At 48.0% G+C, this 25,447-nt stretch overlaps 2 protein-coding genes across 2 annotated transcripts; one reads left to right on the top strand and one right to left on the bottom strand.

The window, feature by feature from the left end:
• Positions 1–963: 963 nt before the first annotated feature.
• LOC137424824 (histone H2B 1/2-like) lies at positions 964–25,447 on the top strand. The gene is made up of 2 exons (XM_068112683.2): positions 964–1,703; positions 25,196–25,447. Exons 1-2 carry the CDS (start codon positions 1,361–1,363, stop codon positions 25,237–25,239), a joined length of 387 nt encoding a protein of 128 aa, XP_067968784.1. The 5' UTR covers positions 964–1,360; the 3' UTR covers positions 25,240–25,447.
• Positions 2,781–3,196, bottom strand: LOC137424826 (histone H4-like). The gene has a single exon (XM_068112685.2). It carries the CDS (start codon positions 3,090–3,092, stop codon positions 2,781–2,783), a length of 312 nt encoding a protein of 103 aa, XP_067968786.1. The 5' UTR covers positions 3,093–3,196.

The raw sequence follows: 25,447 nt of genomic DNA, 5'->3' as shown, positions 1-25,447 counted from the left end.
GGACGGAACTACATTTTTATTATATCACAGTCGTTGTACGTTATTTGTAAATAAAACATTATTGCGATATTGCAGGAACCGCACATTTGTCAATGAATCGAGAAACAGAAAATGGACGTAACAAAAGCTTGTTTGAAAGACGAACGTGCAATTGCGCAAACCCCGCAGAATGGTAATTCCATCGCCGAACACAAGCAGAAGATTAAATTATTTGGTTTCCAGAGCTCCGATCTGATGGCGTTGCAGGCGACATTTTGACCTCCCTCGTCGGTCCGTTTGAGGACACGAGCATAGCGTCATCCACCGTCTACAAAACTCGAAACCTACAAATCCCTTTTTGTGCATTTAGCTGTCAGAATGGAAATGTGCAGAACTTGAGAGCAAAGAAGAGGAGAGATCAAACGGTAATAAGGCAAGGATCTTCCACTGAGTTGTTAATGTGTGGAATGGTCGCTCCGGAAAGGTCGTGGCAGCAGAAACTACATTAGTCTAAATTGGAATGAGATAAGTACCCGGAAATAATGTAGATCGAGACGTTTAGGGATATTTGCAGAACTTCTTGGTCGCTTGAGCAAGGATGGGTCATTGCCAACACCATTGCGGATTGTTGGCTGTCGGAGAAGGGGGGGAGGGAGGAGGTCTCGCTCGTCAAGAGGTGGTGTATGGTCGATGTGGTGTTTCTCACAAAAGAGCAGTCTTCGGAAAGAATAAGTCCATCCCCTCCCCCAACCCCGCAAAGAAAATCTCCCCCCTCCCCCAACCCCGCAAAGAAAATATTCCCCCTCCCCCACCCCCGGAAAGAAACAACTGGTATAAATTTTTTTTCTCCTTTTTGATATAAATTGGTCTGGTGTTGATGAGGTGCAAGAATGACGGGCCGAATGGATACCTGCTGGGTCTAAATTCCTTGCGCACCTTGAACTGTTTAAGGCTGGAAAAAGCCAACGCGGAGACACCTGCGATGACCCCACTCTCACGCATTGTTGTTTTCCAGATTATTGTGCATCAAGTGCAAAGTTCATTATCATCCCATGTTCTGTATTTGGTTTGGAAGTGACAGAACGCCATGATTTGTCCACAAAAAGAGAAATCCAAATAACTTTACTGAATTTCATGCAAAGGTGACGAATTTGGTTCTTTTGAAGGGAAACTCGGATCAAGAAAGACACACGCCCACTTTTTATCTAACCAATGACTGAGCATTAGGTTGTGTACTCCACCCAGAAACGCTTTGTGATCCACATATTTGCATATGAACCCTTTATAAGAGGGAATCGTTCACCCTCGTCCACTTATTCTGTCTTTCTCCGTTGATTAATATTTGGTTGCTTCGCTCTCGTTTTTGGTTTCTCCACTTGTCATGGCTCCGGATCCTCCCAAGCAAGAGGCAGCAAAGAAGGGTTCAAAGAAAGCCGTTTCGAAAGCGACTCGGAAGGGCCCCGGTAAACGGCGTCATCGCAGAAAGGAAAGCTACGCCATTTACATCTACAAGGTGCTGAAACAAGTTCACCCCGATACGGGTGTTTCTTCCAAAGCGATGAGCATCATGAATTCCTTCGTTAACGACATCTTTGAGCGCATCGCATCCGAAGCATCTCGTCTGGCGCATTACAACAAGCGCTCCACCATCACATCGCGGGAGATCCAGACGGCAGTGCGTCTGCTCCTTCCCGGGGAGTTGGCCAAGCACGCCGTGTCCGAAGGTACAAAGGCCGTGACCAAGTACACCAGCTCCAAGTGAGCTTTGACTCGTTTCTCGAGTTCATCCCAAAACGGCTCTTTTCAGAGCCACTCAATGTTTCTTTAATGGAGTGCAACTTTTGCTATTCGTTTCCTTCCTTGGTGAAAGAACCACTTTATCTGTAACGAGAAATGTGGTTCATATTAAAGTGCAGGTCAGGTAATCATTAGCATTATACTGAAGTAAAGAGTAGTCCTGTTAAAACTTCCTATTATTCCGTGGATAGGGTTGGTATTTGTCATAACAACTTGGAACATAATTTAGAGTGAGGTGGGTATGTTTGTTGGGTAGTCCGGATCAAATTTGATGAGGACCAACGTTTGTTAAACCTGCTCCGATCGATATTATAAAAGGAGCCGTGTCTGTCTTTGTTGTGTTATAACTTGAGACGGATTAACAGATTTCAATAAATCCAACTACGGTGGATTCGCGTAACTCCTGGGTGTTTGTGATCCAAAAAAAGAAATACATTTTTTATGGGTACATGGACACGTGTGTCAAAACTGCAAATGCCAACACGGAGCACAGAGAGCAGGATCTCCCAGTAGTCCTTTTTTATTTATTTCCTCATACATTAGCCATCGCAGCAGAGATTGGTATTGCCATCAGCGAAGAGACGGGTCTTCTATTCTAGTATATCTGAACTGATGGGGCAGTTACCACGAACTCAGAAAATCTATTATTCCATTTCTCAGTTGCTCTTTGACCGAAACAGCTCTTTCGGAGAGCCATGTAACTGTTCTCCTAAAACAACTTTCAGTTGAGAGCGTGGCCTCTAATTGCACGATACATTACTGCAACAAAGTGCTCGGGATCATTGGCTTTTAAGCCTCTAATAATCTTTCAGACTTCAATATCTGCCCGTTTCACCTCGTGAAAATCAAAGTAATAAACAGAGCTGTCTCCATTGCATTTCTGGTGCCACAGAATACATGATACTAAGTTCAAGTCCCCTGAAGCTCCTTCATGAACGAGTTGGTGGCTCAAAAAAGAGCCGTTTTGTTGTTGTAGCTGTTGATGAACACCACCACCAAAATGTTTAACCACCGAAACCGTAGAGGGTACGGCCCTGGCGCTTCAAAGCGTACACCACATCCATGGCAGTAACGGTCTTGCGCTTGGCGTGCTCCGTGTAGATAACGGCATCGCGGATAACATTTTCCAGGAACACCTTGAGAACTCCACGGGTTTCCTCGTAGATGAAACCCCAGATGCGCTTTACCCCACCACGACGAGCAAGGCGACGAATAGCAGGCTTTGTGATTCCCTGGATGTTATCACGCAGTACCTTCCGCTGACGTTTTGCACCTCCTTTGCCAAGGCCCTTTCCACCTTTGCCACGTCCAGACATGACCACAGTTTGATTCTAAAACCCCAATTGAGCAAAACGACGAACGTTCGCGTGTCTGTATGGATTGTGCTGGTACTGAGGCTTCATATTGGTGGATCGCTTGATGCGACTCTCTTATTTAACCTTTGCACTTTGCCTCATGCACTTCCATATTTTCTCGAGAAAGTGTGCTTCCTTGATGATTTCTACCACGTCCGCACGTGTTCACTTTGCCTTTTCACCTCTTGCTGCGCGTGCGCATGTAGCCCTTTAGCTTTGACAATGTCCAACTGCACTCGCTCTTCCGGCCCCTTCGCTTTCTCTCAATTTAACAGAATCTTGTCAAATGACGTTTAAGTTAGGCGGATTTCATGCTGAACACAACTGCAGAACTTTGTCAAAATAAACAACAAACGCAAACGGCCCCGAAGTTATAAATACTCTCCTGTGGACGGCTCTCAGTTAACACAGAGCGTCCACGGATGGCAATCGAGCTTAATGAGGCGGTTCCAATTAATGCATAATGGCGGACGATACACGAGCAGGAGGGTTTGGGGGAGAATGCCGCTTACCTTCACGGCCCCGACGATGTCTTAATCCTGTGGAAATTAACTCAACACGACACGGATGAAAAATGTACAAAAAAAAGGAATATTTATTATGGAACCCGAGAACAATGAACGCGACGATAAAAACTAAACCCCTCTAACGGAGCGCTCCCACACTACACTTCAAATACAATACAAGGGAATGGAGATTAAAATAAAACGTTGTGTGGTGCGTCTTATCTGTCTCTGGATGGCGCGTCCGTCAGGAATTGTCCAGGCTCCGGTGTTCGCGCTCCGTCAGGCCTCACTGAGCACCTTGCTCATGTGGTCTCGCCCGCTCAGCGGCAAGCCTCGCTTGCACGTGATCGCCAGGGAGGATAATCGACGGCGCTCCAACGTTTCCCCAACGTCCGTCGTAACGCAGGCAATTCGCAATTCACAGTTCGCAAAGGAAAAGGTCCAAACGGAGAGAAAGGCAAGGGCAGAAGGGATGTCCAGGCAGGAAAAAAGCCATCGCGAGAAGAGAGCAATCTCGGCATGCCAGTTGTTTTGTTGCTCGTCGACCGACGTCAGCTCTCTCCCTCTGCCAACCAGTGTGTTGTTTTCTTGTGCCCTTTCGCACCACGGAGGTATGTAATAAACCTGGAGAGCCAATGACGGCTGTCGGCTGAAGCTAGCGGAAGTTGCTTGGTGGCCATATTGGGAAGCCGATTGTGTCTGCGTCCGTGTTTGATCTCACAATCAGCTGATCTCACAATTTCTGATTCATTTTGGATGCTTACCGACTGTAAGGAGTCTTATTTGTGAACGCGCTGTTTCAAAATGCCACAGTGTGTTGCATTTGACTGCACAAATACCTCAGGGAAGGCCTCCACATGCACATTTCACAAGTAAGTGACAAACCGCGATCGCGGGTGTTCTGCTTTTTCAGTTTTTGGCGTGGTCACGGTGGTGGGGCTAGGTAATTAAGTTTCAATGAAGTTTCAATGAAGTTTGAACACTGTGTTTGAATTTGATGATGTTAGACCACGCGCAGGGTGTGCAATACGACACAGATCTCAAATATAACTGTATTGTGTATTCACTAGGGCTATGTGAGTATGTCAGACTGATGTCTGATTGACTCATTCATTGATTCAGATTGAAGTATCGAGATTGACTCGTCAGCTCGTGATCATTGTCAAGTGATTTAATTTGTGATGAGCTTAACTTAATTGTCCAGTCTACTACTGTCAGGGTTTCCATGCCCTCCTGTGTCACTCGTGAGCAGAAAGAGCAAATGGGGGTTACTTGTGGAAGGTACGAAAGTCCGACACATGGCAAACATTAGCAGATGAAGTTGTATTTAACTATACATATGAAACTCAAAATATTATTTTGATATGGAGTCGTTTTGACTCGGATGTTTTGACTGCCCTCTGAGGTTTTGACCCGCAACCACATTTTGTGACCACAATGTATTTTGTTTCAAGGTTTCCAAAGGATAAGGACTTGTGCTCTCGATGGACATCTGCCCTGAGAAGGGAGTCCTTCTACCCCACCCCAGGCACCACAGTTCTGTGCAGTGATCACTTCAATGAGAGTGACTTCGACAGGACTGGTCAAACCGTCCGACTGAAGCCGAAGTACTCGAAGTACTCGATGCATGTCACATGCTTAAACTTGCAAGAAACTGTCTTGGATCCATGAAAATGATGGAGGATGGCAACAAAAAAGTCATCGCGTGGAAATACATCCAGGCACTCTTTGATCTGCAGAAGAGGGAAGGCTTGCGTCTGGGAAATAAGCTCTCCCGGAAACACATCGAGTGGAAGAGCAATGTCATGAAGGTGGACACAGCCACTCAGACATTGAGCACTAGTGTGGCAGATGCAATTCGGTTTTGCAGGGACACTTTGCAACTATCAGAATTTCAGGGCAGTGAGGCTACCTGCCAATACATTGAAACATTGGACAAACTGTTTGACATTCTAAATTCTCGCAATCCATTGGCACGAAACTACAAGGCACCACTCATGACATCACGAGAAGGACTTTTCCTGCCATTCCTGGATACTGCCTACAGTTACTTGTCCAACATCAAAAACATGAATGGTCAAGTTATGACCAATACGCGTTTGAAAACCCCCTTCATTGGTTTCATGATCTGCATAGAGAGTGTCACAATTTTGTATTTCACATATGTCAAACCTGCCTCATCTCCCCTGCGATACCTGCTCACGTACAAAATGAGCCAAGACCACATTGAACTTTTCTTTGGAGCGGTCCGCATTGCATGTGGAAGTGGGAATAACCCAACGGCCCGGCAGTTTGTTGCCGCATATAAGCGCCTCTTGATGCGACATGACATCAAGTCTGCAAGTGGGTTGCCCTTTGTCTGATATGGCGAGTTCACCAACACTTCATGTAAATATTTAAACTGTAAAAGATGTGTTGCATGAGATGTCTATATCTCCGCTCCATTATTCATGTAACAATTACCATGTCCTGCTGAACGTTCCATTGCAACATGTAAGTCTTGTATGTTATGAATAGCAAAAACTTCCGAAACCCAAGAATTGTGTGGGTTAACTACATGACAGCGTTTCATGTCATTTATGTGACTGGTTTCTAACATCTCGGTAATAGAAACATACACATCTTAGTTACAATATAATGACTGAATTAAGTAACATCATATAACATGACAACAAATCAGATCTTTATATTGAGGAATATTATAGAACAAGCCAAAGAATGGCAAACGACGACGATGTACCTCAATTTTATAGATTTCTAGAAAGCTTTCGACTCCTTGCCCAGAGAAAGTCTGGGTCATAATGAAGAAATACAGCATACCTGGAAAATTAGTGAACCTTGTAAAAGCCCTTTACCAAGACTTTCAATGTGCGGTCATCGACCAAGGTGAAACAACAGAATGGTTCAAGGTGAAGACAGGAGTTAAACAGGGGTGTAACATGTCAGGATTCTTATTCCTACTAGTGGGTGATTGGGTCATGAGAAGGACGATAAAGAACACCGAGCGGTAATTTTGGGCACTTTTTTTTCAAACAAGCTCTAAACCATTGGATTCCCCAGGAAAAATGCGTCTAGGATCAACTTCAAACTTAATGAACACCATTTCCTTAAAGAACGGGATTCTGAGCCCGAATATCAGTTCAAATATTAGTATTCTATATTAATTAAATAGTCGGCGGTCCTAAAATTCGCTCCAGCTGCATCATCAGTGCGCCACGCCTTTGCTTTGACAGGCTTTGTTTACAAAACAATCGGCTTCCCAATATGGCCGCCAGACTATTTCCGGTGGCTTCACGGCGGCTAATGCTGCGAGGTGGCCAATTGGCTCTCCATATTATATACCTCCGTGTTTCGCACCTGCTCACATCACCAGCGCATCTCCTCCAATCAGCGACCTGCTTGGTGTGGCTCTTTCCCACCCTCCTCAATGATTGGCCGAGCGTCTCGCCCTTTGGTGTCACGTCATCGTGTGACACGTCATTGTCAGTGGCCAATCAGTGTGGCACATCCTTCATCTTCCCTACCCTCCAATAAGCGACCTGCTTCCACTCACTTCACCCCCCTGTCAATCACGAGTTCTCCAAAGCGTGGCTCTCGGCCTGTTTAATGTCTGCTTGCCATGGCGCCGTTGTACGCGGCCGCTTCCGGTCTGTTCTTCCAAAGTTATTGTGGCGGCAGGGGAATTTAATTCGTGTTTGCACTAATGGAGCTATCTGCTGTATGTGATGTATTGCCATAAGGGACACCGGGATAATCACAGGGGTTTCACATACAATGGAGTTAGCAAAATCCCGACAACTATTTATCATGCCCCATTCGTCGTCATGGGGATGAAGATACAGCTTAATCCGAACAAACTGCCTTAACAGAAATTACAGGTGAGGTTTCCCTGTCACGACAGATGAAGCACCTACCTATGCAGATCTACCTAAATCTATATATGCCCACCCAACCAACATAATGTTGTTATGAATTTTGGGTAGGGCATATAGAGCTCCAGGTTGATCTGCGTTGGTATTATGCGCCTGCCATCGTGATAGGAATCCTCACCTGTAATTTTGTTTTGGCGGTTTGTCAGAATTAAGTCCATATCTGTGATCATACAAGGATGATCGTGTGATACGTCGAGTCGGGATTATGCTAGTTCTCCTGTGTGTGTCAGACCTGTGATCATATCCGGTGTCCCGTATGGCAATGCACTCATATACATTAGTTAGGCCCAATAGCGCACCACACTAATTAAGTTCCCCCCCTCCGCCACAATAACAAAGGAACTGACAGAAGAACAGACGACAAGCGAGCACACACTTGAGCTGACAACACCGGCATGAAGACAGACATCGCACGGGCAGGCCAGAAACCACGCCCAGGAAGGTTCGTGACTGGCCGGGGGGAGGAATTAGCCTAATCCCTACAACTATTTAACATACGATCATCCTTGTATGATCACAGATATACACTTAATCTGAAAACCACCTAAACAAACTTATTACAGGTGAGGATTCCCTATTGTTACGGATTTATGTGAATTACTATTCAGGTCTTTGCTTATTAATGTGTCGTCGATTAAAGGTTGTTGTGATTAAAGGGTCAGGAGCCCTTCTGGGGAAAAGGAGACCGGAAACGGAAGAAGAAAGACACGAGGTCCGGGAGAAGCGGCGATTCTCTTCTTCTTCCTCGCCCAGCGCCGAGAAGAGCGGTATCGATATTGAGCAGTGGGGAACGCTGCGTTTGAAAGCCCGTCTGGCGAGAGGAGTTACCTGGGCGGGGTAATTACCCATTTACATGTCAAGTCGCCATGGGTTCGTGCATGGAACCCAGCGTCCGGCACAGTTCACCTCACCGTCTACAAGGACGCGTACGGGTCGCACCTTGGGCCTCGCGCGCGTTGCAAGCCGCGCTTGGTTTTGCCCCGTTGCTTGGCAACGAGGTGTGCACTGCAGCAGCTGTCCCCGGTACGAGACATGCACGTTTGGAGCACGTCCGCCCGGGGTTCGTTCAACCGCCCGTGTGCGGAGAAGAGAGACATTGTGAGGGGCAGTGACCCAAGTGGTCGTGAGTGGGGACAGGGGGGGACACATATGTAAGATGGCCATCTTCGTAATATTGATTGTGGATTGTTGATGGTTGTTGATTGCTCGGGGAATATATTATTGATTACTCCGGATCCTTGGTGTGGGGTTTCTTATTGACTGAAATTCATATTGATTGCGTTACGAAAGCGTATAAATTATAGATCTTTCTGGCGGAGTTCCTCTCACGGTCCGGGGGTCACCGAGACCAGGTAGTCACCGGGAGGACCACGTAAGAGAATTGGGGGCTCGTCCAAATTACAATTTGCGGATTCGCAATTGGGTCTACGTCCGGGATCTATAAAATTTTCTAAATTTTAGTCCGGGAAAGAATTCCCAAGAGTGGGAACTTTTCCAACGTTCCCAAAATTGTTTTGCTCTGTCGACAAAACAACAACAACAACAACAAAAAAAAACAAAAAAAAAACAATAGCAATAATAGTAAGACTGTTGCTTTTCTTTGTTGGTAAAGTCTTGGGTGAAGGTTAACAGGTGTTAACGATAGTCACCATGGCGTTTGTTGCACAGAACTTTGCGGTAACACCTAGTGAGGCAGAGTTCCGAGCGTTACTAAAAGCGGACCTCTTGAAATTGGCCAAACATTTTAACTTGGAGGTCCGAACTAATTTGAGGAAGGCAGAGTTGCAGACCACGGTGATACAGTCTATGGTGGGATTAGGAACATGGGACGAGTTAGCCTGGCAGTGGCTACCCGAAGAACCAGAAGACGTTGAGCTCCGGAAACTGGAGTTGCAATTACGGAGCCAGGAACGGATCAAAGAAGAGGAAAGGAAAGCAAAAGAGAGGAGAGAAGAGAAACAAGCAGAGGAAAGGAGAGTGGAACGAGAACTCCAGGAAAGGTTAAAAGAAGAAGAAAGGAAAGCAGAAAAGGAAAGAGCAGAAGAAGAAAGGAAAGCAGAAGAGAGGAGAGAAGAGAAACAAGCAGAGGAAAGGAGAGTGGAACGAGAACTCCAGGAAAGGTTAAAAGAAGAAGAAAGGAAAGCAGAAAAGGAAAGAGCAGAAGAAGAAAGGAAAGCAGAAAAGAGGAGAGAAGAGAAACAAGCAGAGGAAAGGAGAGTGGAACGAGAACTCCAGGAAAGGTTAGCAGAAGAAGAAAGGAAAGCAGAAAAGGAAAGAGCAGAAGAAGAAAGGAAAGCAGAAGAGAGGAGAGAAGAGAAACAAGCAGAGGAAAGGAGAGTGGAACGAGAACTCCAGGAAAGGTTAGAAGGGAGAAAAGCAGAGGAGAGGAGAGCTGCCAGGGAACTCGAAGCAGAGGAGAGAAAAGCCGAAAGGGAGTTGAAGGAACGTGCTCTGGCGCTTCAGCAAGAGATTAAATTCAAGGAGCTGGAGGTAAAGAGAGAACGGGGAGAGGTACCACCCTTGCTGACGGGGTCGACACCTAGCCAGAACACCTGGGAGGTGGGCAGACATGTGAGGCTGGTTCCACCCTTCAGTGAGAAGGAAGTCACTCAATTTTTTCCACACTTTGAGAAAGTGCCTCGACAGTTAAACTGGCCGGAGGAGGCCTGGACCATACTAGTGCAAAGTGTGCTGGTGGGCAAAGCTCAAGAGATTTATTCGGCGTTACCAATGGACCAATGTGCAGATTATGAGGTATTGAAGAAGCATATCCTCAAAGCCTATGAGTTGGTTTCGGAAGCTTACCGGCAAAAATTCAGGAATGCCAGGAAGAGGGAGAGTGAGACCCATGTGGAGTTTGCTAGAGTGAAAGAACACATGTTTGATCGGTGGTGTGAGTCAAAAGGAGTCGGGAACGACTTCGAAGCATTGCGTGACCTGATGCTGGTGGAGGAATTTCAACAGTGTGTCCACGAGGACATCAAAGTGTACCTGCAGGAAAAGAAAGTACCGAAGTTGTGGGACGCAGCCACCATGGCAGATGATTATGCCTTAACACACCGGATAGGGGTCCACGAACCTAACTCCTCGCCTAGATCTCCGCAGGGGAGGTGTGGAAAAGCAGGTGCGGAGAACGACAATACATGGTGGCGGCCTCGAGATGATTATGGGGACAACGCTGATACCCGAACTGTTTGAAATCAGGGGGCTACGGGCCCAAGACAAACGTATTTTTCGGGGGGCCCGAGGCAGACCACGAGTTTTTCCTCCGGGCCTACTTGCGCTTTTTGCAAGAAACCTGGACACTTGATGTCCAGTTGTTACCTCATGAAAAGGGAAAACCCAGAGCGGAGTCCGACTATTACCACTCCGAATGCGATGGCAAGCGTAAGAAATCGCCCACAGAAGAGTTACCAACCATTTATTTATGAGGGGTTGGTCTCACTCAAGGGAGACTTGACTAACCCAAGACCGGTTAGGGTTTTGAGGGACACAGGAGCCCATCAATCCTTAATGCTTGAAGGCATTTTGCCATTGTCAAAGAGTACCGCAACTGGTGATAGTGTTCGGTTACAAGGGATCGGTGGCTGTGTTAGTGCCCCACTTCATGTCATCCATTTGGAATCCGATTTGGTGTCAGGACCGGTCACCGTCGGTTTACAAGCCACGCTTCCTGAAGAGGGAGTATCTGTGATTATCGGGAATGATTTGGCCGGGGGGCAAATTTATGGTAACCCGAGGGTGGATAAAGAGCCCCGCAGGGGAAATAACACCACCCCAGCTCGGGATGGCGACAAAAGTTCCAAGTTATTTGTAGGGGGACTGAACTTCAACACAGAGGAAGAAGTTCTGGCCTCTGTCTTCAACAGATATGGGCCGCTGGTGGAAGTGCGGGTGGTAAAAGACAGGGAAACGCAACAGTCAAGAGGGTTCGGCTTTGTCACGTTTGCAAGCCCAAGAGACGCCAGAGAGGCAGAGAAGAATTGGAATGGTAAGGCTTTGGAGGGACGGACCATAACAGTAGGGAAGGCATTTCGTCGGCGTCGAGAGGTCTACAGAAGAGGACAACTTGGCGGTAGTTTTGGGGTTGGCAGCAGCCAATAAAACTATGGAGGCTCCCAGAGTTACGGCACCTCCCGAAAGAATGAATGTCAGAGCACTGGCCGAGAAGGAGACCGCCAGTCAAGTAACGGCTGGGACAAGGGGTCCCACCGTAACTGTTAGGAGTCTGGAGAAGTTGAAGCAATAGATACGGGGGAGCCGCCGAGCCGGGGCTCCTACACGGACTAACCGTGAACGCCACGTTCTTAAAGGCATCCAGGTAGTGAACTTTCCTGCACGGACTAACCGTGAACTCCACGTTCTTAAAGGCGTCCATGTAATGAACTTTCCTCCCCGGACTAACCGTGAACTCCACATTCCTTAAGGCGTCCATGTAGGGAATACTCAGCTGGGCCTCCCGAAAAAGTGCTATCGAGAGGTTTAAATTTGGGGGCTTTGGTCACCACCTCTTAACCATCATTCAAGAGAAACTAGAAGTGGTTGACGCTTGGTCCAGAGTGAATTAATCTAGGGGTTTTGGTGAAATTTTGTTGCTTTATTTTTAAGTGATAATTGTGCCCAGGGGGAACTGATGATTTGGGGGTGTGAGTTATCTGGTTTGTTTATCCAAGTTGGTCGGCAAAGAAAGTTTTCGCTGGGGTCAAACTTTCTTTCTTGAAGGGGGGGAGTGTTACGGATTTATGTGAATTACTATTCAGGTCTTTGCTTATTAATGTGTAGTCGATTAAAGGTTGTTGTGATTAAAGGGTCAGGAGCCCTTCTGGGGAAAAGGAGACTGGAAACGGAAGAAGAAAGACACGAGGTCCGGGAGAAGCGGCGATTCTCTTCTTCTTCCTCGCCCAGCACCGAGAAGAGCGGTATCGATATTGAGCAGCGGGGAACGCTGCGTTTGAAAGCCCGTCTGGTGAGAGGAGTTACCTGGGCGGGGTAATTACCCATTTACACATCAAGTCGCCGTGGGTTCGTGCACGGAACCCAGTGTCCGGCACAGTTCGCCTCACCGTCTACAAGGACGCGTATGGGTCGCACCTTGGGCCTCGCGCACGTTGCAAGCCGCGCTTGGTTTTGCCCCGTTGCTTGGCAAGGAGGTGTGCGCTGCAGCAGCTGTCCCCGGTACGAGACGTGCACGTTTGGAGCACGTCCGCCCGGGGTTCGTTCAACTGCCCGTGTGCAGAGAAGAGAGACATTGTGAGGGGCAGTGACCCAAGTGGTCGTGAGTGGGGACAGGGGGGGACACATATGTAAGATGGCCATCTTCGTAATATTGATTGTGGATTGTTGATGGTTGTTGATTGCTCGGGGAATATATTATTGATTACTCCGAATCCTTGGTGTGGGGTTTCTTATTGACTGAAATTCATATTGATTGCGTGACGAAAGCGTATAAATCATAGATCTTTCTGGCGGAGTTCCTCTCACGGTCCGGGGGTCACCGAGACCAGGTAGTCACCGGGAGGACCACGGAACACTATCACGACATACGAAGCACCTACTGTCATGTATGAAGTGCAAATATTCACTGTTGTATCCCTACACCGTGACCGCATTGTATCCCTATGCCCCAGCTCGGATGGCGCTGAGGTGAATCGGGCCTGTATCGGCAGAGTGAATAAACGTGTACGACAATTGATCGTAATTTGTCGAGATACCTGACATGGCGACGAGGATAAACATCTAGACCATGACTTCTTTCGGCCATATCGATGAATTCGACCCTCATGAGAGGGATTTTGACACATATTCTGAGCAGTTGTCCTTTTACTTCGAGGCGAACGGCATCGCGACCGAAGCCCGGATGAAGGTCGTCTTCCTGTCCGTTTGCGGAGGTGAGACGTTCACACTTGTTAAAAACCTGATTCGGCCTCGGACAATCCAGGAGCTCACGTATGCAGAGCTCAAGGCCGCTTTGAAGGAACATTGTAATCCATCTCCTTCAGTCATCCTGTGTCGGTTTAATTTTTACATGTGCAGACAGCAGCAAGGTCAGTCGATCGCAGACTTCATTGCACACCTCAAAAAACTGTCACATCTGTGTGAGTTTGGGGACACGATTGATGACATGCTCCGTGATTTGCTGGTGGTTGGCATGTCCGATGACCGCACTCGTAGACGCCTGCTTGCTGAGAGAAGACTGACGTTCCAAAATGCCAGAGACACCGCCATTTCCATGGAAAGTGCTGAACGCAACGCTACAAGCATCGGTGCCACTCCCTCGTCTGGTACCAGCCCTGCTGTGAATCGGTTGGATCATGTTCAGCCAAAACGTTGGAACAAGGCTCCTTGTCAGAAGCCAGTGCACTCAAACCCACAACAAATGTTTTCGGTGCAACGGAAAGCACCCTCCGGAGACATGTCGGTTCAAAGATGCCACCTGCCATTTCTGTTCGAAAACTGGCCATATTGCTCCAGCTTGCATCACTCGCAAATCGGGAAAAGGAAAAGCTGCTGACAAGATTCATCAGCTTATCGGTTCGGAGGAACCTGAGCTTGACCAGGTGAGCTCTGTTTCCGACAACTCAGAATCGTATGACCTGCTTCATATTGATTCTCACCATAGGCGGGACCCTCTTCTTGCCACTGTTGTCGTCAACAATCGACCATTGCAAATGGAGGTCGACACTGGTGCTGCCGTCTCGCTCATCAGCCATGCTGTTTTCACAAACCTGTGGAGTGATGCTGACCGACCCCATCTGAAACCTACTACATATGGACTCTCCACCTATACAGGTGAGAAGATTGTTCCCTGCGGTACATGTGACGTCACGGTGGGCTACGATAACCGTGAGTTTCACCAACCCCTGATCGTCATTCCTGGAAAGGGCCCTTCCTTACTCGGCAGGAGCTGGTTGAGCATAATTCGACTGAAGTGGAAAAGCATTCATCAACTCCAGGCAGCCAACGTTTCTCCTACTGCAGCATACACACTCAAAAATGTGCTGGATACGTACCCGGATGTCTTCAAGGATGAGCTTGGAACCTTGAAAGGACATACGGCTCAACTCAGGGTTGACCGGGATGCCAATCCTATATTTTGCAGAGCTCGCCCAGTCTCTTTCGCCCTGCGGGAGCGGATTGAAAAGGAACTGGATCATCTTGAAAATCTGGGGATCATTGAGCAAATCCAGTATGCCGAATGGGCGGCGCCCATCGTTCCGGTCATAAAATCGGACCAGTCCATCCGCATATGTGGAGATTATAAAATGACCGTGAACAAGTGTTCTTCATTGGATAAATATCCAATCCTGAGGATCGAAGACCTCTATGCTCGTCTCACAGGAGGCAAGACTTTTACGAAACTCGATGTCAAATCCGCCTATCTACAGCTCTGCTTGGACGAGAATTCGAAACAGTATCTTACCATCAACACACATCGTGGGTTGTACAGGTACCACCGACTCAGTTTTGGAGTGAAATCTGCACCTGGAATTTATCAGCGTGTCATGGACAGTTTGTTTGCCGCCGAACGCAACGTCGTTTGTTACCAGGATGATATTCTGGTTACTGGTCATACGGACGCGGAACATCTACAAAACCTGGATAGAGTTCTGAAGAAGATTTCGGACTCCGGCCTATGTCTGCGTCGAGCCAAGTGTAAGTTTATGGTGCCATCAGTCACGTACCTGGGTCATATGATTGATGCCGAGGGTCTACACCCGACAGATGAAAAAGTCCGAGCTATCAAGGATGCTCCTGCTCCACGAGACGTGACCGAATTGAAGTCATCCCTCGGTTTGCTTCAGTTCTATGGTCGTTACATCCCAAATGTGACCGACGTTTTGGGCCCCCTTTATCGGCTTTTGAGGAAAGGAGTCTCCTGGAGCTGGGGGTCAACTGAACAATCAGCATTCCAGACCTCTAAGGATCTGCTCAAATCGTCCAATGTTCTCGTCCATTTTGATCCAGAGAAGGATCTTGTGCTGACATGCGATGCCTGTCGGTATGGAGTGGGGAGTGTATTATCACACGTGATGCCTGATGGTACGGAAAGACCGGTTGCATTTGCATCCAGAACGTTGTCCCCGGCAGAGAAGAACTATTCCCAAATTGACAAGGAAGGTTTGGGAATCGTTTTCGGCATCAGCAAATTTCGCCAGGACCTTATTGGACATAATTTCACGATTCGCACTGATCACAAGCCGCTGATCAGTCTGTTTGGTCCAACTAAGGCGACATCTGACACACTACCGCACAGGATCATCCGCTGGTCCCTGTTTCTCGCTGCTTATGACTACACCATATGTTATAAGCCCAGTTCGTCTATCACAAATGCAGATGCCATGAGTCGGTTACCCCTTCCAGAATCCGTTGATGATTCGCCTACACCAGGATCCATTATCGCACTGATGGATCATCTGGAAGATTGTGCTGTCGATTCCGGCCAGATCCGCACTCATACTCGACGAGACCCCGTTCTGTCCAGAACTGTCCAGTCTGTCCAGCTTGGATGGCATTTGCTACCTGAGGGTGACCCAGATTTTGCGGCTTTTAAAGCACGTAAAAACGAACTCAGCATGGAAAATGGTTGCCTACTCTGGGGATGTCGTGTCGTGATCCCGAAAAATCTGCATTCCAGGGTCATGGATGAAATCCATGACTGTCAACCCGGGATTGTGAAGATGAAGTCACTCGCCAGAAACTATGTGTGGTGGCCATAGCTGATATCGAACATCATGTTCGACATTGTTACCCCTGCCAGAGCACCCGGATTACACCTGTGAAAGCGCCACTGCATCCCTGGGAATGGCCCAGCGAACCGTGACATCGCCTCCATCTTCATTATGCCGGGCCTATTAACGGCAGCATGATTCTAATAATTACGGACGCGCACACAAAATGGATTGATGCCTATGTGACGCGTGGTACGTCAGCCATTGTCATCGAAAGACTCAGACGCTGTTTCACCACTCATGGTCTGCCCAGGATGATCGTGAGTGATAACGGTTCGTGTTTTTCCAGTTCCGAGTTTGCCGAGTTCACACGTCGGAACGGCATCAAACATAAGTTTGTCCGCCCACATCACCAGGCTTCAAATGGCTTGGCCGAACGATCCGTGGGAATCATCAAATCCGGATTGCAGAAACTTCAGGAGGGAACCCTGGAAACAAAGCTGTCTCGTCTCCTGTTCAAATACCGCATCACGCCACAATCAACAACCGGTGCAGCTCCGTCTGAGTTATTGATGAAACGACACTTGAGATCGACACTTGACAATCTCAAACCAGACATATCATCAAATGTTTATCAGACCCAGCTTAATCAAAAGTTGGTGCACGATAAGACGTCCAATAGTCGATGTATCAACATTGGAGATCCAGTGTTTGCCCGAAATTTTGGTGCAGGTGCAACGTGGCTAGCGGGGGACATCATCGAGAAGCCAGGTCCACTGTCCTGCGTGATTCGCCTGCAGGACGGCCGCGAAATTCGTCGACATCAGGACCGCATAACCTACCGGCACTGTGAGTCGATGGAGCCTGTAGCATCGTCACAGTCAGGACAACAGTTCGACCCGCCACTGCCAGAGATCGTCGTGGCCGCTCCAGCCGGCTCGGATGCCCCGAAAACCTCTGCGAACGCTACACCCTTCGTGGAGACCAAAGGAATCACCTCGGACTCTCTATCCACTGGTACACCGCGACCCAAAGGAGTCACCTCGGACTCTGTATCCACTGGTACACTGCGACCCAAAGGAATCACCTCGGACTCTGTATCCACTGGTACACCGCGACCCAAAGGAGTCACCTCGGACTCTGTATCCACTGGTACACTGCGACCCAAAGGAATCACCTCGGACTCTGTATCCACTGGTACACCGCGACCCAAAGGAATCACCTCGGACTCTGTATCCACTGGTACACTGCGACCCAAAGGAGTCACCTCGGACTCTGTATCCACTGGTACACCGCGACGCTCAATGCGTGAGAGAAAAGCACCCGACCGGTTGAATCTTTGAAGATAAGTGTTTTTTTCACGGTGACACATGTTGTATTTTCACGGTGACACATGTTCTATTTTCACATATTTTCATTATTCTCATAATCGTTTGCACACATATTTTCACATGTTTTGGAACTGTTGCTTTTGAAATGTCAATTCTTGAAATCTAGCACGTATTGCTCTTGGTAATTTTGGACTTAAAGGGGAGGATGTCATATATGAAGTGCAAATATTCACCGTTGTATCCCTACACCGTGACCGCATTGTATCCCTACGCCCCAGCTCGGATGGTGCTGAGGTGAATTGGGCCTGTATCGGCAGAGTGAATAAACGTGTACGACAATTGATCGTAGTTTGTCGAGATACCTTACACCTACCTATGCAAATCTACCTGGATGTAGATATGCCTCACCAAACCGACATAATATAGCCACCCTCCCCCCCCCCCCACCCCCCCCCACCATGGCCCTGCTCGGTTCACTGCAGGCGCTACCATTCCAGTCTTAACACTGACTGTCTCACACTTAATTAGCCTATAAAATAAAGCAGGGGGGCTGCGGGAAGTGAGCCGAAGCTACCTACCGATGCTCCTCAACATGTTAACCCCCTGAACCAATCACAGATTTCACGTATTTACAATAATTTATAAAGGGTCGTTCCTGCGGAGGGAGGAAACAAACAACAACACGCAAAAACTAACTTAACCACAAACCTTAACCAAACATGCAAAACTTTCAAAAATTCTAAAACATTTGTACAACCTCATCATGCAGACCGTGTCCCCCGGTGGATGCCACAAGATGCAACGTTACCTGCGGGGTTATCCCAATGCACCAAAAATTTCCGCGGGCCATGTCCTGGTGTCACAGGTGAGTGACATGGCTTGGTGGATTTCTCCTCCATTCATTCTACACAAACACATAACCACTCATACACATTCCAAAAATCATCACAACACTAAAATCATAACCAAGCACTTATTCACCCCCATGCAGGACCATGGCATAGATGTGATACACATGTGCGTTTCTCTCAACTAGGCAGCGGGAAGGTACCGCATGAGTAAGATGGTGGGGGTGCTTCAGGCTGTGGTGCCTGCAGTCCCAAAAACAAGTCACAACTTACAACTTCATTGCCCCCCTCCCCCCCCCCCTTTACCGCTTGGCCCTGTGACAGTCAAACAGCCCTTTCTGCCGTTACTCCGCCGGTGGGGGTCTGCACACTCCAGGCTCCATTGCCTCCTGCTTCCTCGCAGCTACATGGGTCGCCAGGAGTCTTCCACCCCAAGGCGCACAACAGACCCCACCACCGACGGGCTCCCAATTTCCAGTCACCACTGGCTGTCAGGGGTAATTGCCACATGGTGGAGCCGCAGTCATCGCTCCTCAGAGCTTGATCCATACCTGCAGACACGCACACCTTCCCCACCCAAAAATTCCACAAAACATATTTCCTCCCCGCTGCCATTCAATTCTCCAACACATTTCCAATTAAACATGTCAACAAAATGATGTTTCCAACAGTTGCTTCCATGGCCTGCGATCATGTTAAATCCCATATTCACTTTTTACCATAACATCTCCATAGCACATTTCAATAATCACAGGCACTCAAATTCAATTTCCACCCTCACGACCACACGAAAAACCGATACCTCCACATAAACAGACGCCACCCACAAGACTCTTTGTGACACACATTCCATCCCCATCACTGGCCATGCCCCCCCCCCTACTCCAAATTACATGTCCCAATTTACATAAGCAAGCCATGAAGCCTGGGACAGTACGCATCCAAACACTTTCCTCACGTGCATGTAGTTGCAGGTTGGTCAGGTCCAAAGTGCCAGCCACCCAACAAAATCCCAAAATTTATCCCATTGGGCCCATCAAATTCCACCAAATTTCACTTTTCTCCCTACTGTACTGGCAAGTATATGGATCCGCCTCCAACAGTGAACTGTACTAAACTACTACATGTGGCCATGACAGATCCACACCTCCACCATGCAAGGGTCATCGGGACAAGCTGAGCATCCGAAATGCCAACACGGCCCATGAGTGTCCATAAGGGTGCGACCCACCATCCATCCTTCGGCCCCTCCCGTGAGAAACACAGCTGCTCTCGCCTCAGCTGGCCAATGTGGTGAGCACCTGCTGCCAACAACAATACCACACTCAAAACCTCGGCCCTGGGGGAGACGGTCGCAGTGCGTGGCATCCACATCACGTCACCTACGCCACCCTCATCCCCCAGTCCACACAACTGCAGCCCCCAGTGCCCACCCACACTTGACCCTGCCAAGGTCCAGTCGACAGCCATGCTCCACAAGGATACTCACCCAGAAGACATGGCCCAACACCTCGGACACGCACAGCACCACGTTGACCCCCAGACTACCGAACCACAGGACCATAACCCTGCGTCCCAAATATTGGCGCAATCGCACCTGCAATCAGTTGAAAGCTGTGTCCTGCTAACCTGTCAATTTTTATCACAGCCTCCAACACTTTGGTCGAAACACACCTGGATCAATAATGGAGCCACTGTGCAGTGTCCACCATTTTTCTTCACAAGATTCACCCTTAAATTTGCATCTACCCTCAAATTACCCATGCCAAACATTTTTCACATTTTACGAATCTCATCAAAGAAGGGTGCTTCACCATACACATGCCAGCCGAGCATGGCCCATATGCTCGGCTTGTTTCACATTCTCCCGATTCAACAATCCCATGGCTCTCTTCCCAAGCCGAGAGTCCACAAATCATAACGAAACATCTGTGGAAGATCATTCTCACACTATCATGTTCCACAGATGCCCCAATGGTTGTCCGGCAGGCTATGTCCATCCCTGTCCCTTCGGTTCGATGTGTCTGAGGTGGTTCCTCACAGGCCTGGGATGGTGTATTATTAGGACTACTTGGGGGAGATGTTGTGGGTCGCACCTTGGTGGTGGCACCACGGACGGCCACTATGGGCCCGATGTGATGACTGCCCGGGCATGTGGCCTGACACCCTCTCCCTGAGACTCTGGGACAGCCAGCATGTGGTGACCTACCATGCTGTGCTGGTCTATGGACGCGTGTCGAACCGCATGGACAGGGATGGATTATAGCCCACTGGACAACCATGAGAGCATTTGTGGAACATGATGGTGTGAGAATGATCGTCCACAGATGATCTGTTAAGATTTGTGGACTCTCGGCTTGGGGAGAGAGCCATGGGTTTGATTAATCTGGAATGTGTAACGCGCCGAGCATATGGGCCATGCTCGACCGGCATGTGCATTGAGAAGCATCCTTCTTTGGTGAGATTAGTGAATTGTGAAAAATATTTGACAGGGTAATCTGAAGGTTAGATGCAAATTTAAGGGTGAATTTTGTGAAGAAGAATGGTGGACACTGAACAGTAGCACCATTATTGATCCAGGTGTGTCAGACCAAAGTGTTGGAGGCTGGGATAAAATTGATAGGGTAGAAGGACACAGCCTTCAACTGGTCTCGGGGGCGACTGTGCCAATATTTGGGACGCGGGATTGTGGCGATGGGGGTCAACCTGGTGCTGTGGGTGTCTGAGGTGTGTGGACCATGTCTTCTGGAGAAGTCTCCTGGTGGAGCATGGCTGTCTGCTGGACCTTGGCATGGTCAAGTGTAGGTGGGCACTGGGGGCTGCAGTTGTGTGGACTGGGGGATGAGGGCAGCACAGGTGACGTGATGAGGATGCCACGCACTGCGACCGCCTCCCACAGGGTCGAGGTTTGGGAAATGGTAGCATTGTTGGCAGCAGATGCTCACCACATTGGCCAGCTGGGGCTGGTGCAGCCGTGTTCCTTGCAGGGGGGGCCGAGGGATGGATAGTGGGTCGCACACTTATGGACACATGGGCCATGTTGGCGTTTCGGCTGCTCAGCTTGTCCCGATGACCCTTGCATGGTGGAGGTGCGGAGCTGTCGTGGCCATATGTAGTAGTTTAGTACAGTTCACCATTGGAGGCGGATCCACATACCTGCCAGTACAGTTGGGAGAAAAGTGAAATTTGGAGAAATTTAATTGGTCCGATGGGAGAAAATTTGGGATTTTGTCGGGTGGATGGCACTTTGGACCTGACCAACTGGAAAATACCTGCACATCAAGGTAGAGGTAAGTGCTTGGATGTGTACTGTCCCAGGCTTCAGGACTTGTTTATTTAAATTGGGGACATGTGATTTGGAGAAGGGGGCGGGTGAGAGTGATGGCATGGCCGGTGAGGGGATGGAATGTGTGCCACACAGTGTCTTGTGGGTGGCGTTTGTTTTTGTGTTGAGGTATGTGTTTTCATGTGGTTGTGAGGTTGAAAATGAACTGTGAATGAGTGGTGAAGATTGTGTTTGGAAATGGTAAAATGTGAACATGGGATTTCACAGAAGCAGGCCATGGCCAAAACTTTTTGTAACATCTGTTCATTGAACAATGTGTTGAGAATTGAATCGCAGCGGGGGAGGAAATGTTTTTGTGGATTTTGTGGGTGGGGAAGGTGTACGTGTCCACAGGTGCAGATCAAGCTCTAGAGGAGCAATGACTGCGGCTCCCCTCTGCGGCAATTACCCCTGGCAGACAGTGGTGCCTGGAAATTGAAGCCCGTCGGTGGTGAGGTCTGTTTGGGCGCCTTGGGGTAAGAGACTCCCGGTGACCCGTGAGGCTGCAAGGAAGCAGGAGGCAAAGGAGCCTGGTGTGTGGAGACCCCCACCAGCGGGGTAACAGCGAAAAGTGCTGTTTGGCTGTCACGGGCCAAGAGGTAAAGGGGGGGGGGGGAGGGGTGGGGCAAAGAAATTGGAAGTCGGGCGACTTGTTTGGGACTGCGGCCACCACAGCCTGAAGCGCCCCCCCCTCCCCCCCACCATCTTACTTGTGATGTACCTCCCCATTGTCTAATTGAGAGAAACACACATGAAAATAACATCTATGCCATGGTACTGCAGGGAGGTGAAATATGTGCTGTAATGATTTTGTGTTGTGATGATTTGTGGAATGTGTATGAGTGGTTATGGGTTTGTGTTGAGTGAATGTGGGCAAAATCCACCCAGCCAAGTCACTCACGTGTAACACTAGGACAGGGCCCGCGGAAATTTGGGGTGCATTGGAATGACCCCACAGGTAACATTGCGTCTTGTGGCATGCACCGGGGGACGCGGTCTGCAAGAAGGGGTTGTATAAATGTTTATGGAGTTTTTGAAGTTTTTTGCACAAGGTTAAAGTTTGTGGTTAAGTTAGGTTTCTGTGTTGTTTGTTTCCTCCCCGGCGCAGGAATGACGAATTCGAAATGATTGTAAATATTTGAAATGCATGATTGTTTAAGGGGGTAGTATGTCAAGGAGCAAAGGTGGGTAGCTTCAGCTCACTTCCCACAGCCCTCCTGATTTATTTCATAGGATCATTAAGTGTGAGACAGTAAGTGTTAAGACTGGAATGGTAGCGCCTGCAGTGAACCTAGCAGGGCCTACAGTTCTGGGGGGGGGGGGGTGCGGGGGGCGGGGCGGGCTGTGTTATGAATTTTGGGGTCGGGGGATATATAGATTTAGGTAGATCTGCATAGGTAGGTGCTCCGATGATCGTGGGTAGTAAGAACCACTTCGATGTGCAGCAAGTCAGGGACCTGTCTAGCCCGAATGTCAGATTAAGGTGTATCTCTTACACACCATTTTCAAAGCACACACCCTGCCACACACCAAACTCACTCTTGAAACCACTCTTCCTGTGACAATTCAAGACACGCACACAATCACTTGAGCTCATGAACAGCTGATCCAATATACAACTCTATACTCATTTACAAATGCACCTCCCAATGAATTTTACGGATACGAAATACAGGGAAAACACGAATCAAGTTACATGGAACCCCAAATACGTGTCACGCGATACACTTCACCTGAAGGTACGCACACAGAATAATACCACGAATACACTTGACCAATGTAAACAAATCACTCAACACCGATTCCAGAATCTGCTGGAAATCAGCAGAGAAAAACTGTCATAAAACAACCAAACAAACTGTTGAGGACGCCGACAAAATAACCAAACAACCAACCGTACCCTACGCACACTTGCTTGGGCTTTCGCCAAAGTCACTGAACCCACAGCCCCTGCCCTTCTGCAGAAGGAGGCTTGTGGCAAAGCTCAAAACACCACCACCAACTGTGGCAAACTATGCTTAACAGCCAGGACCAGCTCACCTCTGACCTAACAATCAAACACAAATGAGGGTTTCCACCTGAACAGGGTCTGGCTTCCCTTACCGGGTCACGAGTGGCAGAACACACTTTCTACCACTGCACATTAAACGTACTATTATGAATTTTGGGGTCGGGGGATATATAGATTTAGGTAGATCTGCAGAGGCAGGTGCTTTGATGATCGTGGGTGGCAAGAACCACTTCGATGTACAGTAAGTCAGGGACCTGTCTAGCCCGAATGTCGGATTAAGGTGTATCTTCGTTCTGTGAAAGCAAAATTAATTGCGTACTTAAGCTTCATGAATACATAATACATATATTCGTCAGCGAGCGTTGAGTGCATTACATTTTATTTGTCTGAGAGCTTTGGACAAGTGTGAAATCAGTGCAAATGACAATTCTCGCAGGGCAGGCCCATGTACAAATGGTAGCTCGGGGCAACCAAGCTGCACGTCTCCACTCCCTCTCAAAATCAAATCAACACGTTTGATTTGATAGGAATAAGCTTCTTCCAATTAAATACTGTGTAACAAATAAATGTACTCTTTATAAAAATACATTTATATCCATCTATTATATATATATATATATAAAAGTTTTTGTTTGATTGTTTGTTTGTTTGTTTGTCTGCACACGCTAATCTCCTGAATGGTGAAAGATAGGAGGAAACTTCTAAAACAAAAAATGTCGGGAAGGTTATAGGCGAGGTGGCGAGGCCGCTTCGGCCAGGCTGGGCTCATTTCGCAATTAAAAGCTGAGCTGAATTATAGTAGTCAATCTTCTACGGCCGTGAGTTAAAGCTGAATTATAGTAGTAAATTCATTCAAAAAGAACAAAAAATGTCAGGACGGGCCCTGGGAACGTTAAAGGCGAGGTGGCAAGGCCGGTCGAGGCCGCCTCGGCCAGGCTGGGCCCATTTCGCAATTAAAAGCTGAGTTGAATTATAGTAGTCAATCTTCTACGGCCACGAGTAAAAGCTGAATTATAGTAGTAAATTCATTGAAAAAGAACCCGGGCAACGCCGGGTGCTTTCGGCTCGTATATATATATATATATATAATCTTTGTATTCAACAAATAAGCTGTGTGTTCAGATTTCGACAAATGTATAAGTTTGGGAAAAGATTCCCGCAGTTGTAACTGTTGTAAAACTATTTTTTAATTCGTGTTGAGCTCCCTGCAAGGTCACCCACAGCACATCCCACTAAAAAGATTAGATTGTGACTTAGCAACTGGGCTGGAGAAATACCGTTCTCTCGGAAATCCATGGAATGACACAACTGTGAGTTAATGCTCTATTAATTCGATGCAAGTAATGGGAATGTTCTGAGACAAAAAGGGAAATGTATTATAACTGGATGCTTCACAATAACTGAATTAATTGTATTTTCTGTAACCCAAAACCTCTCCCAAGATGAAACGTTTGGGAAAAAGCCAATTTGCCTCCATCACGCTTGAATCTCTTGCAACTTTTCTTATCTCGTTCCCCCTTCCTCTCTCTCTTCCCCTCAGCTCAGCCCCATTCTCCTTTCCTTCACAAGTACAAGAAAGGCTGTACTGCACAAATGCTTCAGGATTTTGCTTAGAAATTATTGTGTGTGTGTGTGTGTGTGTGTGTGTGTGTGTGTGTGTGTGTGTGCGTGCATGCGTGCGTGTTTTCTTTTCT

The sequence above is a fragment of the Myxine glutinosa genome, chromosome 4, assembly GCF_964187855.1.
Source record: "Myxine glutinosa chromosome 4, kmMyxGlut1.1, whole genome shotgun sequence".
Classification (NCBI taxonomy): domain Eukaryota; kingdom Metazoa; phylum Chordata; class Myxini; order Myxiniformes; family Myxinidae; genus Myxine; species Myxine glutinosa.
The sequence above is the reverse complement of the archived record's forward strand: the minus strand, read 5'-3'. Positions and strand labels throughout refer to the sequence as shown.

Coding starts and splice junctions, on each gene's coding strand:
- LOC137424824 (XM_068112683.2), top strand. CDS start 1,361: ATGGCTCCGGATCCTCCCAAGCAAGAGGCAGCAAAGAAGGGTTCAAAG. Junction 1,704..25,195: donor CAAGCACGCCGTGTCCGAAG/GTACAAAGGCCG, acceptor ACCTCTCCCAAG/ATGAAACGTTTGGGAAAAAG.
- LOC137424826 (XM_068112685.2), bottom strand. CDS start 3,092: ATGTCTGGACGTGGCAAAGGTGGAAAGGGCCTTGGCAAAGGAGGTGCA.